The following is a 12,614-nucleotide window of genomic DNA, read 5'->3' as shown; positions in this document are numbered from 1 at the left end:
GGGAAATTTCCCAGCTCTTGACTGTATGCAACACTCCTGTTCTTTCTGCCGTTATGTCTTAATACTGTCAAGATAAAAAAAAGAAGCTGCTATATGTCAAAAGTTGCCTTTTGTCTGGTCCTCTAGGAAATCCGTTTTATTTACCATGACAGAATGTCTGTCAATGCAACCTTGCATTGTTTTTGTTCATAGTTATCAACCTTGGCAGAACTGAACTGAAACTATTTTTTAGGTCGCAACCCACCATTTGAGAAGCATTGCTTTAAAGGAATGTTCAGGATTCAATGCAAGTTAAGCTCTGTCAACAGCATCTGTAGCACATTGTCGATAACCACAGAGAATAAATTAGACTCAAAATGCCTGTACAATAATGCACTTGCAATGGAAGTCTAAGAGGCAAAGCATTGCGCCAAAATATACATTAAAATACACACTGCTTTGAAGGTTAAGCCACAAGACTTAAATAGTAAACATGTTAACATGAGAATATTCTGAGAAAATCTCTTCCTTTTGTCCAGAGCTTTATTCAATCTTTCAACTCCTGTCATGACTATGCAAAGCCAGTAACATTTGCATGATATGTGCAAGGAGCCTAGAAGAGATATGATGTAACTATAAAGAACTCGTTAGATGTTCATCCACTGCCCAGTGGATGATTCAGGACTCTACAGCTCTAATAACGCACATTTCTGCTTTTAAACGCCCCTGAACGCTTTCTCCGTACACTTCCATTGTAAGTGCATCAGGGTAAATGCAATTTTAGTTTTTAACCAATTCATGGCCTTTATATTTTTCTAAGCATGGTCTGAAGTACCAAAGTTGTGCGATGCAAGCTCAAAGCTTTATGCAGTGTGTTAAATGAATGGACTCTTGCAAAACATTTCACTCAAGGAGCGTGAGCTTTATTTCCCTTTTATTCAAGGAACTCTGCGTTTTCAACTGATTATACAAAATTGATATTGTGATTACATGTTGGAAAACATTTTGCACTGAAAAACAACTACGTTATAACAACTTTCACTTCTAAATGTATAAGAATGACTTGGCAAAGAATTTTAAATAGTCACAATAAGATTTTTCCTTGAAGGCAAAAAATGACCACATTCACTACACCCATTTTTAACAAAGGACCTGTTATTCTAGATATTGCTATACTTTTGGATGGCAAATACTGTTTGACCATGACAACTAAATATGATGTAGCTGGATGGTTCTAAAACAATCCACGTAGTGGACTTCAAAATAGAACCTAAATGGAGACTTTGGTTCAAAAGAGGGTGCTTTACACTGCAATTCCAAACAGGAAGCTTTACTTGAAGAATTAAATCTAAAACCGACATTCTCCAAAGGAACAACAAGAATCAAAAGGCACAACACTGAATATTTTTAAACCATTCTGTTGAACTCCAGTTCGAGTTGTAGTGCAGATTAAGCAGTTTTGTTTGATCAAGCTACAATGTTGCTCCATCACTGTATTCTATATTGTTTAACTGGATTCTGATTGGCTAAATCCATTAACTCAAGTCTGAAGGTTTAAAGTGTCAAACATATTAGCAGAAAACCACGTACTGTAACCTTGCACTTTACTACCCCACCCCACTTTGAAAATTAGTAGTGCCAGGTAGTGTCATTTTAAAATCAACATGAGATCAATATCAACCCTTTTTACTTGCATCATACATGTCTTACTGTGCAGGATTCATCAGCGCATGTAAATTCAAAGAGTCTTCGTAATCTTTCAGGAAACTGTAATAAATTGCTCTGCTTCTAAAACTACTTTCCTTTCTTCTGATGTCACCTACAGTAGGACAGGATATTGGATTATGTTAACCAATAGCCAAATAGCTTTTTAGGCATTCTTCTAGCAAATTCACATTGACGTCAAGCTCCAGTCTGAAAAGGAATTCCCACTTTTTACAATCCAATTAATTCCTGATGGATAAAATGAAGCCCCGCCCTGTTTCACTTGTAAAGTAAAATGGTTAAGAATGCCATTTCATGCTGATGTTATTCTGTTAAGTATTCTGTTAATTATCCATTATGTAAAGTGACACAATACTAATAACAAAAATGTGGGTAGCTACTGATCATTTAAGGATGAAACCATAAACTATTCATAAAACACTGAAACTCTTTGAAAAAATAAATATTGCTTTAATTCGGATCAAAAACTCTATGGTAGCTGCACTATTTATCTGTGCTTACTGAACACATTTTTAGGACACTATCACATCTCACATACATCTTTGTAAAAGGTCTGTAATGTTCTACGCAACTATACTTACATTTTTGCAAAATATTTTTTACGTGGCTTGTATGTTTCGCAGCAGTGTACTGGTGAAATGAACACTAGAGGCGCTACAACAACAACTTTTATTCAGTTTCACACAAATTCCGAGTAAAACGGCAGATTTTCAGTTCATAAGCGCATACTTGTTTCCCTGTTCCACACACAACGCTACCTTACGACAGTTAAACTCTTGCACTATATTGCATGACTTGTAAGGCAATAAACTTGAACGTTTGCGTTCAATAAGCCTCATTCATGAATTTCGAGCAGAACAAATTTTTCTGTAATCGTTTATAAAGCCAGTCTGACGTAAATTGTGGGATTCATGAAAGTTTATGCATTTCCAAAACGTTAGTTAGTACGAACAAAATGTACACCACCTCCCGACGTGTTGTGTTCTTTCAGAGAAACTGCCATGATTGAAGAAATATATATTACAATAAGTACTGAAAAAAATGAGTGAAATTAACCTTAAAAAATAAATTAACAATAATAATAATAAAAAAAGCTTTAATTTAGAAATGTTTCTTTGCTGATTGCATTTATTTTTCAAAGTATAGTTTTTCCCCAACTCTGCTTATTGTTTTTTCAGCAGAAGCACTTGGCATGGGGTGAAACATTCATGGAAAGATGCAGTTTGTGTTTGATTTTCTGGAAGAAACCGCCTGCACACTGTCATATAGCTTGCAAATCTGTAATATGCTAGCAAACCAATGTTTCATTCTTTTTCGGGCCTTCTATGAATTTATTTGATAATTTTACCTGTTGCAAGGTTATATCACAGTTACAGTACTGTATTTCCCCAATGATACACTCAACTGAACCAGAGAAGGTAATGGTGGTCACCATACATTTTTTACACTAAAGCTTCATGTCAAACAATTGTTATTGACTGTTTAATTCACAAACGAACCTCTGATGACAGCAAAAGCATGTGATGACTGAAAGTCAGTTCTTTTTAGAACTTTTGAGTGTTTGCTGAATCAATAGTTTACAATGTGAATGCGATCCATAAAAAAACAACAACATTTTTATTACTGTTCACATACAGTAGATGTTAAAAGCTTCCTGAGTCTGAAGCCTTCCTTATATGGTGTTTTCATGGGCATAGATTATGATAATTGTGAATGCAAGTGCTCTTTATGAACGTTTGGAATTCACTAACATACACATGTTTTACTAATAAATCTGGGAAATACGAAGTGGCGGAAGTATTCGTTAAGCTCCGTTTTATGCGTAAATTACTCGCCAATGTTTTGTTTATTTATGGCTAGTTTGTTGCACTTGCGATGCAAAGGACCTGAAGAGAACTCAGATTGACACGTGAGTCTAAAGTGTCATTAAAAGCACCACAAAATGACATGGTTGCTTCCTCAATTGTTTTTTTCATCTCGCATTTGGTTTTTATGGCACTACTGTTTAGGTTTTGGTTTAGGGTAGGGTCGTAGGTTCTGTTGATTTAACACTCATTATCCTTAAAAATTTAATCGATCATTCAACATTTGATTTTCTTGACACTATCGGTTAGGTTTAAGGAAGGGTGGTAGGTTTTGTTTATTCAAAACTCAATAAAGCATTAACCTTAAAATCCTCATCTATTTGGGAGAAAATGTACCTCTTTTAGCACCACGCAGTGGACATTTCACCTCGGAACTGCTGCGATGTGTGCAAGAAACCACCTTATATCGTTTTGCAAAAATGTTGCCACAGTCATGTAATTTTCATGACATCAGGCTGGTTCTACCACAGGATCAAGTAAATGAGATGGTAGTGTCTGTAGGTTTATACGGTGACATAAACCATACCATCTTGTTCATCCCTGAGGGTGTTCCCACTCCACCCCAACTTCCTTCAAATGAATCATGCCTGAGAGCCAGCCTCAGAGTGGTCCATTTCATCCTCCAGTGCACATTTAGTTTACAAGTACACAGCCTTGTGGGGCCTCTGCAGTCTCCATCATCTCACAGTCCAGGAAGGGGACCTCGGGTGCGGACTGGGCTGAAGGGCTCTCGGCTTTGCCCGGCAGGACAGGTGGCTGGGCAGGACTCCAAGCGTAGAGAGGTTCTGTAGGGAGGGATGGCGTGTAGTTTGTGTGGCTGTCTGAGGGTGCAGGTGGTGGAGGCAAGTCTGGATAGAGGGCTGACTTGGGACCACACGGTTGAGATGAGGTGCCGGGCTCGAGGAAAGGGATTAGGGTTTGGGTCTGTTTGAAGGGAGGGCTGGAGAGTGGGCTACTGATGTGCTGGGGGTCTCGGCAGTCCTGAGAGTTGGGGAAAGCATCTTTTGTCAGCTGCATCTGATGGAAGTAGGCTTGTACCTGAGACTGTTTCTGAAGATAGAGCCGTTTCTGCTGTAGTCTGCCCACAGGATTACAAGTATGCATGTGTTATAACATAGAAGATCAAACATTAAAGAGTGTTTATTCAACTTTGAGCACTTTTAGCATTGTTGATTTCCAGAAAGTAAAGTCTGATTAAAATAATTTTTACACTTTCAAATGTTTTTTTAAATTTGTTGCATCACAGGAGATTCAAGAGTCATTTTTGTAATTTTACCTACCACAGTGTCATTTTCAGCACATCTTAAATTCTGCATTGTTTTTAAGAGAATGTTGTGTGGTAGAAATGACAGCAAAACTGTGGTAGGTAACTGACAATTGTAATTTTGGAAAAAAAATATATATATATATATATATATATATATATAAGTAATTTTCACATAATTAATATTGAAATGGTTTGTTTATTCCACTCTGTGTTTAGATGATCATAGATAAACATGCATTAATTAGTATTTTTATAATAGATTTTTAAAAGTCTAGTTCTGGGATAAGGCTTAAATATGAAAATCTATACATAACAGGCATTTAAAAAGTACCAAATAAATAAATAAATAATCAAAAATAAATTCCTGATCAAAAGTTTCCAATTCAATTCTAGTGTGACATGTATAGGGCTGGGTATTGAAATGGATTTCCAGACTCAATTTGATTCTGATTCACAAACTCGTTTCGATATCAATCATAAAGGTAAACAGTATTACGTTTACAATGTCCATTGTGCTTACATATGAAAGCTAAATCTCTCAGCTAAATCTGTTAAAAGGACCTTCTAACCTTCTAGGTAACCCCTCTAGGTAACAATTCTTAAGTATTAATTGTACAATCTTTTTGCATTAGTTTTTTCATCATATTGGTAAAAGTTTTGCTTTTGAAAATGTTCCAAATCGCTTGAAATGGAAATGGCACAAACAGGTTTATTGTTTACATGCATCATTTTTTCTATTAACAAGTATTTAAATTGATCGATACTGTCTCTTTAAGACTACCAGCATCAGCCAGTGTGCAGATATTAAAGAGAGAGGACGTGCTTACTCTCTATAATGCATCTGTGCTATGTATGATTAGAATGAAATGTTTTGTTGTTGTTTTTAATCAAAAACTGTCTGTGAAAACCCAAAATGTTCTGTAAAAAGACATTTTTTAATGAAAAATGGACTGCGTGGATCTTGTCTTTGGACACAGAATGAGTTAAACAGACTTTTATTCTCAACACACAGTGAAAGGATCACAGTGCTAATAACATTTTCACCATTAAACTACTCAATAACTGGTGAGTGAAATCTAAAAGTTTACCAGCCAGTGGCTAATCACACTGTTAAACACAACGACCTCCGACGAGGACTATAGGATGAATTAACCATAGAAATCTTATATCCACTGTTCATTATCACATTGAGAATCAATGGATCCATAGAAAAGCTGAAAATGTTGTTTTCAGAGGCTTTATATGAAATTAGGATGAAAATAAGTTGCCTTTCAAACTGTTCTGAGACCAGTGCAGTCACACACTGGAGGTTAAGCCATCTACTAATTAGGCAGCAAGGGAGCATCCTATAGCTTTCTTAAGCATTCACATTTATTCACTCCAAACTTCTGATCAAAAGTTCAGTTTCATTCTGCAGATGACATGGACCAATCAACATGTTTGGCAGACATGGGACAATGGTAATCAGTGCTTAGATTCAGACATTTTGCTAGCTAACCCTTTTTGTGTAAGATGATATCCAATTTATTTTTGTGAACTATCCCTTTAAGAAAATGAAAAAGGTGGTTGTCCCTGACCTGTGCTCTTGTAGTTGTTGCTCCAAAGTGCGTGGTGCAGCCTCTTTAAAAAACATCTGACCACTTCCAGGACCACACGCCAACTGACTGGCCCTCTGAAAAAAGCCATAGTAAATTACTATTACTGTACAGTATATGACATTCTCATCCAATTTACATTTAAACTTCATTTTAGTGACTACAATTTAGTACATTTAGCAGCAACAATCTTGAGTGCTCAATATTTATGATATATATATATATAACATTTACACATTATGGTGTACAACAATAAAGTAATACTCAGTTTTATCAAACCTGTAGTCGCTGAGCGAGGTACTGTGTCTCCAAACTCTGTCTCCTAGACAGCAGATAAGGGTGCATTTTACCAGTGAATACTGTCATATCTTTTCCACTTGGACACAGGTGACCATCTCCCTGAAATTATTAAAGAACTTGGTTTTATATTCTGACAGCTTATTCATGTGACAATCAAACTGAAAACTACACTGTACAAATGATTATCTGACCTGGTGTGTGAGTGGATGTTGAGGCTCCTGGGGGTTGATGCCGGGGTTGGCATCTCCTCCAAAATTTTCTAACACTATCTGGGCTTTGTTCAGCTCCAGGAAGCCATGTGTCCTGGCCAGGTTCTGGAGGTGCTGCCTGAATGCTACTAAACCTATAAAATCACAGTTGCAAAAACTTCAGAGACAGATAAACTGGAGTTATTTCTGTGGCTGCTGCAGAGGTCGTCTGATTCATAGATTGGACTATTGCTAATATTAGTATAGAAGTACATTTCTGAAATTGTTTTCAGGTTTAAAACGTGATCATTATTCATAGAGGGTCAGATATCACAATGAGAGCTATTTTGTGCAGTACCAAGTTATTTACTAAAATATTTATTAAAGGAACAGTTCACCCCAAATATTTAGTTTTTTCATATTTTACTCACCCTCATGCCATCCCAAATGTGCATGGATTTCTTTCTTCTGCTGAACACATATGAAGATTTTTAGAAGAATATTTCAGATCTGTAGGTTCAGGAAAGTGGAGATTTATAGTGAAACAGACTTAAATATTGTTCTGTTTCTCACCCACACCTATCATATCGCTTCAGAAGACATGGATTACTTTTTTGCTGCCAAAGTTCTGGCCACCATTAACGTGCATTGAATGGACCGACAGAGCTGAGATATTCTTCTAATACTCTACATTTGTGTTCGGCAGAAGAAAGAAAGTCATACACATCTGGGATGGCATGAGGGTGAGTAAATGATGAGATTATTTTCATTTTTGGGAGAACCATCCCTTTAAGACATGCAAACAGATGCCTACAGATTTGTTTCACAAATCACATGCCCAAAGCCGAGCTCGTTAGCCGAAGCAGTGTGTGAGCCTGAGCTCCACACCACCAGAATCCCTCAACAGTGCAAATGAATGGGCAACTAAAATTAGATTGTCAGATTCATCAGCCAATCAGATTGATTTATTTGTTCTTGGTTGGTGTGATCTTTAGGATATGTCCAGGTTGAGGACTTCTAGCTGGCCTTGAGTGACGCAAACATGCTTTAAGTGACATACATAATTCAACAGCGAAAAGCACAAGATCTTGCTGACGAGTCGGCTGTCACTGCCACATCACTGAGAAAGAGATCCTTTATGGATTTAAAAATCACGAGATGTTCTTCATGACTGTGTGATTGCTTAATTTATTAAACAGGAAAGGAGGGCTGATTTTCACTTCAAGTAAATTGGTAAGTGCTTTTTGCATTGTTATAGCAACATCAGGAGTTTTCTAAGTGTAAATTAGGCTGCTGGAGCATTCAGTGTCAGATTATGTTTTGAAAAGTAGTGCTGCATTCCATTCAACTCGGAAAGTCGGATTTTACAACTTCCTACTAGGAAAAGTGCACTGGAATGCATCTTGAAGTCAGAATTACAACTTGTCGGCTCGTGCAGAAATTCTAAGATGCAGGGGCATGATGTCACACAAACATGTTGAGATATACAAAGTAAGTGATAAACATTCACTTTATTAATAATATCGATAACAATTATATTAAAGCTTGTTTACCAAACGCCGGCGAAACAGGTGTATAAAACATTATAATCTCTTTTGATAATCGTACACCTGAAGCACAAATGCTAGCGCTGCAGCACTGTTTATCAGTTGGGTTGCTAGGAGACATCTCTAATGAGAGTCAAACTCCTGCTAAACTAACGGGAGTGTTGCAGTTCCGAATATCAGGGAATGAAATGCCTTTTATGTTCTGAGATATCAAGTAGGAATATCCCACATCCAACTTAAATGGAACGTAGCATAACCCTTTACCCTGCCAAAACAACATTTATTGCAAGCAACATTTAAATCGCGAATATTATTAGATTATCCAGGTATTATAGACCTCCTTATTAGATTCAAATGAAAAATTATGATTTTTGAATGTCTGTTCGGGAGAAATTCATTTCACAAAACAGTCATACTGCAGTTAAAATGAGTCTTGCTTGAGCAATAAGTGTTGTTTCAAGTTCTGGCTTTCATGTGTGGATGTTTTAAAAATGTCAGTTGGTATTACTAATTAGCTGCGACATAATGTGTGATGCCCAAAGTCATAGGATGTCTTATTCAGTGTGAAACTGTGTTTTCTTAATGGCATGAATCACACTGAAGGCCTAGACTGTAAATGCACGGCCCGCCACTGGAGGAAACTCACATTTTGAAACTCTGTTTCGCATCATCCTGAATTATATCATGCAAGCTTGAAGGAAAACAAGCATCAATATAGAACAGAAGCTGCATGGTTTACAATTGAGAAACTATAATAGATGTTTTATTACAAAATTGATACTGAATTCAGATGGGATGAGCCGTGTTTTGTGACCAAACTATCTTTATTAATGTGCCAAGTTGCAACAATGTTTGGCGAGTGTAAACAGCCTACAGTTAGAATAATGAACTACATTACTTGTTAGAACAATCCTTCCCAATTATTAATAAATGTAACTTTTAATTGAATGCTGCTGTCTTATATTGCCGTTGCCACCAATATATAAAAGCAAAAAGCAGCTTGAGGCCCTGCATAACAGTCATTTAAACTTCGAGTTGTTCCTCAGAACTCTCGCTTGTTTTAAAATCACCATAATTCTCAGTCTCTTGTGGCTTATTGCTTTATTTAAACATTTAGAATGTTTGGTTATAAAGTTATCATTCGCCTAGTTTGCAGATTAGAAACCCCAGGAAATGACATCATATCCTTCTGTTTAAAGAACTTTTGCATGCTTAAAATCTAGTGTGACTGCACTTGGATCCAGAGGTTGAGAGAAAGGTGATAGGGAATCTGCCAAAGAACAAATAAAAATGACAGTTTAGCTCGACCTTGTGTAAGCGATGTGTCTGAAGCCCGCCGTCCCTCTCTGAAACTGACTAGTGAGTGATTATGAGCGTCCTGTCCCTCTGGGTTGAGCGGCTGCAGGGTGGGATTCAGGGGCTTCATGCCGAGGAGGACCGGTGCTTGGGTGCTGGCAGGTGCAGTATTTAACACATCTTTAAGAGCTGGATTCTCCTCAGGCATGCTGAAGTCACTCTGAGTTAAATCCATGCTGTACTCCGAGTCCATACTGCAAAGAGATGGGTTGAGACCTGTGGCGAGAGGGTTGTTTTTAGTCGAACTTAAGTGTACTTAACTCAAGTGGATATAACAGTATTTTAGCCAGGGTCCAAAATAAACAGTTTAATAAAACGTGCGAATGGGAAGTTATAGGACTGTGTGCTAAACACTGTGTTACACTTTCCTTTACTCATTGCACTGCATTCATTTAATTATTTAATTTATTAATCTTATAAACTATGTATTATCTTGTATTTATAATACAATTGTAAATGCTAATAATTTTAATATTAATAATTTTATAATTATTTATTTTTATTTATAATGATTTTTAAATGACATATTTTCATTGGACCTCATTCATGAAAATTTTGTAAATATCAGAAAAAATTTAGGAATTTACACAGAAAATGGAGCTTCCCAAAAGTTTCAGTGATGACACTTTTCCTTGCAGCCACAATATTTGTGACCATCAGCGGGAGCAAACAATGGTGGTGAATGGAAAAACACCAGAGAAATGATATCAAGAAAAACATAAAAAATTGCTGGGAAAATTATAAGCAGTGTTGGGAAAAAATTTATAATTTGAAAAAAAAAACCAATTTATTTAATCATTAGTAAAATGTTTAATTACATATTAAATTTCACTTCTATCAAAATGGGGTCATGGCAGTTTGTCTGTAAGAACACAACACATTCGGATGTCTTATACACGATTTACACATGGTCGGGAGCAGATGCAAAAATAGTACTTACCAACTAACGTTTTGAAAATACGAAAACTTTCATGAATCCAAAAATGTACGTCAGACCAGCTTTACGAACGATTTACATAAAAATTTGTTCTGCTTGTTTTTCATGAATGAGGCTCATTAACTTTCTTTTCAAATCATTTAAAAATGGTCTTTTATGTCTTTATTTTTCTATTATTATGTAAAGCACTTTGAATCACTGCTTCTGTATTTCACATTTCCAGGTTTTGGACCTAGAAGTAAACTATTACAGGGTAAAACTTCTATAGTGGTGACTGAGACCACAGCAAATAGTATTTTTGTGTTCCCATTTGCTCCAACAGTAAAAATAATCACAACTTTCCACAAGAGGGAAAAAGGAGAGAGTGCTAAAATACAAAAGTCAGAAAAGATAAGATGCCAAACATATTTTCACTCTCTCAGCAGCTTTCTCATTGCATCTTGGGTAACTAGCATTTTTTACTAATTCCAGGGTAATATGACTCAAAGCATAATACATTTACACTAAATAATTAAAAAATGTAAAATACAAAAAAGTTTGCTAGATTTACATTGCTAAATGAGGTAGAAAAATGTTTAATGTCTGTGAAAAGTGTTGCCATTACTAGAAAAATCAAGTTGTCTTAATTAAACATTACTTGGCATGTCCAGTTATGGGCTCATAACTCTAATTCTAAAGTTAGTTGCACTTTCTTATCCTAAAAATATGTAGACTTCAGATTTAAGTGTTAAAAACTTATTTTGTAATCATAATACTTAATACATAATACATAATAATAGCCATAATTTGAGGCTATGAGGAATACTCATAATTCTCATAATTATGTTTCCTTGTTCAAAGTCAACTTTTTAAATAGTAGTTATTAAGTATCCATAGACCTTTATGCTACAATTGATGTAATGGACATAAGGAACACACACAAACAATTTTTTAAGAAAATTTTTGATCAACACAATTTTATAGAAAGCAAGAAATATTTACAGCCCCTAAATAGCTAGTGTGAATAAGGTCTATAGGTGACTCGTGAAAACATGTCCACGTCACATTCCACAAAAAAAAAAAAAAAAAACCTGTGTTGGGCAGCACACTGCACACTGAGCTGTGTTGGTTGGTGACCTCAGACAGTGTATGTCGGCGCTGAATAAAGCGAGAGGTATGGAAGGCGGCGAGGGGCACAGCATGTTCCTCCTCTGTCTCAATGCCCTCGTCGATGGATGTCTCCATAACGTTGCTAGGCAGCGAGCCGCTGACTTTTCGGACAAAGACTGGAGGGAGAGGGTCCAGCAAGCAGCCATCTACCTGAAATATAAATACGCACGCACGCACGCACACACACACACAAACCATTTTGGTCTGAAACAGCTCAGCACTCTCTAGGGCAATTTCACTTTGCTAGTTCCGGATGTAACAACTGAAATAAATCAAAGCTGAAACTGAGCTGGTGATCCAAGTGTATGCTACTGGAGATGCTACTACATTTTAGTCTTTAAAAGACAGACAAGAATGCTTTTAATATTATGTCATTCCCAGGGTCCAAAAATGACCAAAATTGAAGTAAAACTGCCACAGGAATTGATGAAATGTTGTAAACTATTCCTATCTAATTATGAACTTAGCATTAGTTTAATGTCTCTGCAGACACCAGATGTAGCTCTCTGTTTGCTGTCTCATATGCGAGTGTTGTTAAATTTGCAATATGAAGTGTTTTTTGAAGAAGAAAAAGCTCAAATTAGCTCTCAAAACATGACGACGTGAAGAAAACGAAATCTCAAAATACTTATTCTTATCTAAGAATATTCTTGGTTCAATACAGGTTAAAGCTCAATCGACAGCATTTGTGGTATAATGCTGATCA

At 36.3% G+C, this 12,614-nt stretch overlaps 1 protein-coding gene across 1 annotated transcript in view; it reads right to left on the bottom strand.

Annotated features, from left to right (window-relative positions):
• Positions 1 to 896: 896 nt before the first annotated feature.
• LOC127643241 (serine/threonine-protein kinase SIK2-like) overlaps positions 897 to 12,614 on the bottom strand; it is a 43,628-nt gene continuing 31,910 nt past the window's right edge. Inside the window, exons 10-15 of the mRNA XM_052125901.1 lie at positions 11,830 to 12,058; positions 9,775 to 10,038; positions 6,923 to 7,074; positions 6,711 to 6,830; positions 6,414 to 6,508; positions 897 to 4,647 (exon numbers count right to left, since the gene is read on the bottom strand). Of these exons, the coding sequence (XP_051981861.1) occupies positions 4,203 to 4,647; positions 6,414 to 6,508; positions 6,711 to 6,830; positions 6,923 to 7,074; positions 9,775 to 10,038; positions 11,830 to 12,058 (1,305 nt within the window). The 3' untranslated portion in view covers positions 897 to 4,202. The remainder of the gene's footprint in view (positions 4,648 to 6,413; positions 6,509 to 6,710; positions 6,831 to 6,922; positions 7,075 to 9,774; positions 10,039 to 11,829; positions 12,059 to 12,614) is intronic.

Source organism: Xyrauchen texanus, chromosome 4 (assembly GCF_025860055.1).
Source record: "Xyrauchen texanus isolate HMW12.3.18 chromosome 4, RBS_HiC_50CHRs, whole genome shotgun sequence".
NCBI lineage: Eukaryota > Metazoa > Chordata > Actinopteri > Cypriniformes > Catostomidae > Xyrauchen > Xyrauchen texanus.
This window is presented reverse-complemented; position numbering and strand designations above follow the sequence as displayed.